The 7,004-nt window shown below is 43.4% G+C and overlaps 1 protein-coding gene across 2 annotated transcripts; it reads right to left on the minus strand.

The window, feature by feature from the left end:
* Window positions 1-1,636: 1,636 nt before the first annotated feature.
* LOC122883186 (EMILIN-3-like) lies at window positions 1,637-5,959 on the minus strand. 2 transcript variants are annotated; one of them, XM_044211531.1, is made up of 4 exons: window positions 5,356-5,959; window positions 5,063-5,182; window positions 4,418-4,911; window positions 1,637-4,176 (listed from the first exon to the last, which is right to left on the minus strand). In XM_044211531.1, exons 1-4 carry the CDS (start codon window positions 5,505-5,507, stop codon window positions 2,219-2,221), a joined length of 2,724 nt encoding a protein of 907 aa, XP_044067466.1. In that variant the 5' UTR covers window positions 5,508-5,959; the 3' UTR covers window positions 1,637-2,218. The 2 variants fall into 2 exon arrangements, with proteins under 2 accessions (XP_044067466.1, XP_044067465.1); XM_044211530.1 differs by having other exon boundaries at window positions 4,406-4,911; window positions 5,356-5,954.
* Between the last annotated feature and the right edge of the window lie 1,045 nt (window positions 5,960-7,004).

A 7,004-nucleotide genomic window follows, 5' to 3' on the forward strand; every position in this document is an offset into this window, starting at 1 on the left:
ATTAAAAACATTCAAGATGCTAAATTTGAGAATGTTTTGTAAGGTTGGGTTTTTATGAGTACAACTTTTCAGCAATAACCTGTTCAGTATAGAGGACAAAAGCTCTAGTACAGCTTTACACATTACAGCTTCTTGAAAAATGTCAAATCCTGGAGCTTATTACTAAGAAACTCTGAGTCCTTGATTTAAGGTAACCCTCTTCTGGACTTTGTGTGTGAGCCAACTGTAATCAACACTGTCCGTTCTCTGATCATCACTATAATGAGGACAAAAACTCTTCTTTCACCTTAAGCTTCCACAGAGGACATTATATAGAATGATTCACGTTTTAGACCACTGCAGCCCTCTGTTTACTCAAATATCCTTTGTCCTCTGTCTTTGTGCCAGCTTTGCCCTTTGTGATTTTGGTGCATGCCTTGGCCAGTGACAGTCTGCGAGTTATGCAGGGAGCAGAATCGGATCCATGAGTGAACAGTGAAGAGACTCTGAGTCAGAGGAGACAAATTCACCAGAGCCCCAAACTGCCCTTTCTGTCTAAGTGTCTACTTGGAAACAAACAAGATTAATGTGTTGTTGTCTGGGCTTGTGTGAAGTGAACTTAAAGTAGGTGTGGTAGGAATACAGAAAAGAAATAAGAAAACTCAAACAATGACAGATGTAACAGAGACTTGAAGTAATGTGGGACTCGTGTGGTGTAGCAGAGAGAGAATAGTGTATTATTTTATGTATGGGTTTATAGACTGTACCCTGTTATTCACCTATTTCTCTTTCATGGCATTTTTTATCTTTGCAATTTAAGTAATGGAAGAAAAGTAGTTAGTTGGTTATATCTGAAAGGTTGCTTCTGGAAGCAGTGGAATATCTCTTTCTTCTTCTCACTTTATGTATGTGCATGTGTGTGTGTGTGCATGAACCTGCATTATTACCTAGGTTTATATTTGTGTCTCGAGATCGCTCCTGCACTCAGCTCTTCCAACATACATTTGGTGTCTATCTATTCTGTCTGCCCTCATTTCCTCCCTGGCATTTCAGTAGTTATTATTCACCACGTCTTAGGCTTAAACATTTTCACACAGCAGTGGAGTCATCTCACATAGCTGTCATTTTAATGGTTGTTTGTCCGATAGGGGAACAGGAACTAACAGGGGAGGGTTATTAGCAAGGTCACCTATCGCCCTGTTGTAACGTCCAATGAGAGCTGTGCTCAGGCAGATGGTAGATTTATAGCCTAGAGAGAGGGAGAATAAGATGTAGGCTGCTGTACCAACGTGCTCCTTGTCTTTCTGTATCACCTTGGCAATTATGCCAACTTGTAATTTTCTTCAGGCAAGCAAGGGTTGTCCCCATGAACTAAATTTTTGGAAGGGAGACTAACATTGCATGAACATAGCTTCAGTCAAGTCAATCCTCCCGTAGTCCCCAGCAGTCAACAGTATTAATGTGTCTCTGTTGCTCTCTTGTGGTTTCCCCTCTTCTCTGCATCAATACCTCTCACCTCTAAAGTGAAACATGACTAGTTTCTGTAATTTAGGGTTGGTGGTGTTTAGAAAACCAATTCAGACACCAGAGTCCTTAATATAATTTCTTATATGTATCTAACACCTCTTGTGTGAAATATGTTAACCAAGAAAGCATGAACAGTAAAGAAACATGTTTATTGGATTGTCAGTACTGAAAAACCTTGAAATTAAACTGTATATAGCTCGAAATACTAACATTTTATGCATTATTACAATTAGAATAGAAACTAATGTTCAAGAACTGAAACCATATAAAAACATAATATCTTGTATACTTCTACTCTAGACATAAGAAAAATCAATACAAAAACTTAAACATGTAAACATTTTTGAACAACTGTCATATAATGATTTTTGTAAGCTTTACAGAAACAGTACAGTAACACAGGTACAGATTGCTGTTGTTCATCTCTTTCTCAATCACTGGGGCTCTAAATAATGGTCCATTACAACAAACAGTTCATCTTAGCACCGTCATGATTCAATTTCAATGTTTTGTGTTATTAGTGCAGTCGGAGTTAGCTGCCATTTTCATTTTATACTGTAAGCTAACTAAAATCTTCTTTCAGTGCAGGTTCAAAACCTTTATATTTTACAAATCAAATAATAAGATGGGGGTTTAGTGGACCCCCACTACACCTGCAGAACGTTTATTGTTTTTCATTAATTTTTTAAATCTATTGTCCGTATAAACTGAACTAATTCCAACTGAAGGTGTCCCCTCGTCTAAGCTCTGCCTCCAGCTCTAAACTCTGTTTTGTTGGCTCTACCTTGGAGGTGCAGTTTTTGAGTTCGCCTCTCAGCTCAGACAGCTGCTGAGCATGGCTGGAGAGAGTCCCGTTGACTTGCAGGAGAAGCCCATTCGATTGTCCCTCCAACTCCTCCCTGATTCTCTCCAGGTCCTCTGCTAAGTAACTCAGGCCCTTACACTGGTCCTCCACACTGGCAACACGCCCTCCAACCTCAGTTACCTCTTTCTGGACCCCCATAGCTGTGCTCCGGCAGCCCTGGACCTCCTGAGCTAGCCGCCTCTTCATCTCCTGCAGATCACCCTTAAGTCGGATCAGTCTGCGCTCACCTGCCCCAAGCATGGAAGCCTGATGTCCAACCAGCTGGACCACGCCCTTTATCTGCTGGGCCAGACGAGCCTCTCTCTCATGCCAAGAATTGTTCATTTTACCAACCTGATGGACCACTGTCCCCAGGGAATCCTGGAGGCCTCTCAGGGTGTGGTTGACTGAGTGGACATTGAACTTGAGGATTGTGAGCTTCCCCTGGATGGGAGAATCTCTCTCTGCTTGTTCCTGCTGGTCCCTGAGGGTCAGACGCCTCAGGATGTTCTGCAGTGTGACATTGAGGCTATTCAAATGGTCACCTTGCATGTCCAGTACCTCCTTCACATTCTGCTCCTCTGCCAGGCTAGCACTTGGTGCAGCAGAGTCTCCCTGGATGGCAGGTGGGTTTTGAGGTGAGGAACAGGAAGAGGAGCAGAGAATCTCAAGGCTTCTCAGGTGCTTCTGCACCCTGTCCACGTCAATCTCTAGTCTCCCTCGAAGGGACTCCAGCTCTGTCTCCAGAGTGGGAACAGCATGACCTTCCAGCAATGTGGGGGCAGTGGCATTGCCCAGCTCCTCCAAAGCCGTCAGTAAACGGCCTTCCAGAGCCCTCAACTGACCCTCCATTCTGGCCTCCAGGCCCTGTCCTGTCTCATCTCTGTATGGGACACCACTCCTCCTTCCGGACTCATTTTGAATCTGCCCAGTCAGGTTGAGCTTGGCCTCTACATACCCCAGACGCCCCTCCAGTATCCCCTCTATGTGGTCTTTGTGTCCACCCAGCTCCACTCTCAGGTGCCCCTGGGACTGGTTAAGGCCTGCCACTGATGTTTCCAGCAGTTGCACCCTTTCAACCAGTCCACTCACTCTACCACAGCAGCTTTCTGTAGCCTTTGAACCATGGATCTGTGCCTTAAGGTTTCTCAGCTCTGTTCTCAAGGCTGTGGTACTTTCCTCCAGAGCATCTTCCATCTGCTCTTGCCTCTCACCTTTCTCCCTCTGGCACTGACGACGCACATCCCCAGCTTTCTCCTTGCATTGGCTCTCTGCACTCTCCACGCGCTTCTCAAACCCACCAAGAATTTCTGTCCTGGCTACACTCAGCTTGGCATCGATCAACTTCTCCATAGCTCTCTGGTCATTTTCCCCAAGATTGCCAGTGGAGTCTGAAACCACTTCCGCTCTATTTGACATCTTCTTCAGTGCTCCATTATGTCCCATCACTGTTGCTTTGAGTTCCTGCAGCTCTTTTGTCTTTGCTTGCAGCTCTGTCCTGAGCTCCTCTACCCTTCCATTCAGTTCTGTAAGGCCTGGAAACATATGTCTGCCATCTAGACTCTCTGTCTCAGGGTCTTCCCCAGGAATCTCTACAAACCCTACAGTGGATGGACTAGAGGCTACAGCTGGAGCGGGAACAGGACCAGGGGCAGCAGAGAGCAGAGCTGACAGCATCCTGTTGGCATCCTCTCTCAGCGAGGCTCGTAGGCTATCTTCCAGTCCATTCACAGTTCCCCTTAAGGTCTCCAGACCCTGGTTTAGGCGTTGCACATCCTCCTCCATTCGATATATTCGCTCCTCTGTCTCACTGTCTAGAGATTGACCTAAATAGAGAAAGAAAAGCTGTTAACATTTGGACAAACATAGTACAATTCTGATTGCAGTTTGAATCCAGTTCAAAAGAAAATGATAAATCGGTCTTTCAGAGTCCAATGTGACTCTCTTACTTATAGGAAAAAAAGTGTATGCTCAGTTTTGTCACTTATCCAGTGTGAACACACTACATAGTCAAACCCAGTTAGAATTAGTATGTAGTTTGGAATTAGAACACACCTATGGTCTCACCCTCAGGCTGTTCATCACCAGAGGGAGGAGGAGGGATTTCCTCTGGTATATGTTCCTCAGGTCCTTGGCTATGCTCATGTTCATTCTCATGTTCTTGGTCGTGCTCTGTGTGATGTGGTTCCTGGTGCTCTGGCATTGACTCTGGCTCAGACGGATAAGGCTCGAAGGAGGTGTCTGAGTAGGAGGAGGACCTCGGAGGCCCAAAGTGGCGCATTGGGTAAGAGTTAAAACTGCTGGTGGGAGGTCCTTTGGGTTGACTCCATGGGTTGGCCTTCACAACAGTGTTAATAGGTGGGCCCTTGAACTGTGGTCCCTTAAACTGTGGGCCTTTCATTGGTGGGCCCTTGAATGGCGGCATCATTTGCATGGGGTGTTGGTAAACTGGATGTCCCTCCATACAGCCATAACCAGAGTACCCAGGACAACAACGCCACTCCAGCTCTGTGACGGTTTTATGTGCCACTTTGTAAAGTGGTTTGTACAGCAGACGATACCTGAGGGGAACAACCAACCATTAGTCAGAATTATACACTTGACTGTGGTATTTTGTACAATGAAATTATGTGAGTCCCAATTTTCTGTTATGTTAAGGCAGATCAAGGGCTAAATATCAACATGACATAATAAGAGCTGTTGTTTACTCACAGCAGAGTTGGACATTTCTGACCCCAGGAACACTTGTTGTACTCAGCTTTTACATATGGGGCTGCCCCATCCTGCATGGTGAAGGACACTGTCTTCTCAATGACATATGCACAGTGGTTCCTTTCAGAGAGGTAATAAAAGATGACAGAATAGAGGTAGGACACATTATTATGATTTCTAGTTGGCTTTGCAAATACAAAATGTTGCTACTCAAATGAAAATGTAAATTAATATCTTAAGTGATGTAGACTTGATTCTTCAAAGCACAAGACAGAGAGAGAGACAGAACTTACTTGTGTCTGCTGGTGGGTTTCCCTTGGTCATCGTGTTGACTGAGCCCAGCTTTATACTGGTTAAATTGGAATGGTCTGTAGAACTTGGTTTCGACCGGTGACAAAAATAGAGTCATGAACACAAAAGGACTCACAGCCATCACAAACTGCATCCTTGAATATCCACGTGTTAAGTCAAAAGCTCAGTGAAAGGAATCTTCAAACTGAGGTAAAGGTGATCTCAGAAGAAAAAAGTATTCCTCCCTCAAGGGCAAGTGATACCCTAAATATTCCACTCTAGTCACTTGATATGGAAATTATTGAATTGCCAGGCTTCTGACAATATATCTCTAAACACTCAGAAAAAAGGATTAAAAAAGACTTCAGTCTCTGCAGTACAACCTTTTTTTGGCTGTGCTATAAAGCAGAATGCCACCCTGTGAATGTTGACCCTGACGCTGTCTGTGGGTGTGGTGAACTGTGAACTGAGTGACAACAGTCCACTGTGAGTTTGGTGGACTACAGACGCCACTAATAGGGCCCCACTCGCACCATCTGCATATCTCCTCCCACTCAACCTCCTCAAAGTAACACCAGAGTGACACTGGAGGAGAGAAGAGAGCCCTCACACAGTTAGTGTTATTCCTGTGGTATTCTGTAGTACTCAACTGTATAGAAAATCCAGTTTTTATTATCCATCTAGTTTGAAGGCTGCCTTTACCAATCAGGGCAGAGGAAGAAGTCCCATGAGCTATTTTCCCATGGTGACATCATGGCAAACCAGAGGGGAAATAGCACATCACATCCAGAGTGTACAACACCAGGCCTTGTCACAAAATAGGCAGTCTTTGTTATTTTAACATTTTAGCATAATAGCAGAAATAAATAATGATCCAAGATGACAAGTGGATATAGTCAACAAGTGTTTATTTGTTCTTTACAGTGCGAAGAAGACTTGCCCTGTATTGTGTATGCTCCTTAAGTGTATAGGCCTTTTCTACAGAAGACATTTTGACATGTCACAGTAGGAAAAGCACGCAAGCAAGCAAGTGTATCTAATAAAATGAATGATGGCTGCATTCCATTTAGATGCTTTGGTTTCATGGTCCTGGTATTATGCATGCTGGCTCACTGTCATGGCTTACTGTGACACTTGAATAGAGCAGAGACATTGCTAATGTTATTAGTAACAACTGCTTTTCCTGCTATGACAAGTCAAAATGTCTTCTGTGAAAAAGGCCTAAAGGTACATTGGCTGATACTTTGAACTAATGTAGATGCGAAAAGTTGCCAACTAATGGATCAAACGCGTTTGTGATGATACAAGTTCTACATTAAAAAATGAATCAAGTAAAAGTACTAGCATCAAATTACACTTAAAGTAGCTAAAATAAAAGTGCTCATCATGCAGAATGGCCCATTTCGGAATATTTTTTATTATATTATCGGATTATAATTATTGATGCATTCATGTGTAAGCATCACTAATGTTGCAGCTGGTAAAGGTGGGGCTAATTTTACAACTTTACTACTACTACTACCTACTGCCGGGTAGCTTAATCTATAATAATACATCATAATTTTATTAGTTGATCAAAATTCTCTAGTAAAGTGTGTGGTACTAAACTAGCATATAGAAAATATATAATATTGTATGAAATCTGTATGGG

The sequence above is a fragment of the Siniperca chuatsi genome, linkage group LG10 (assembly GCF_020085105.1).
Source record: "Siniperca chuatsi isolate FFG_IHB_CAS linkage group LG10, ASM2008510v1, whole genome shotgun sequence".
Lineage (NCBI taxonomy): Eukaryota > Metazoa > Chordata > Actinopteri > Centrarchiformes > Sinipercidae > Siniperca > Siniperca chuatsi.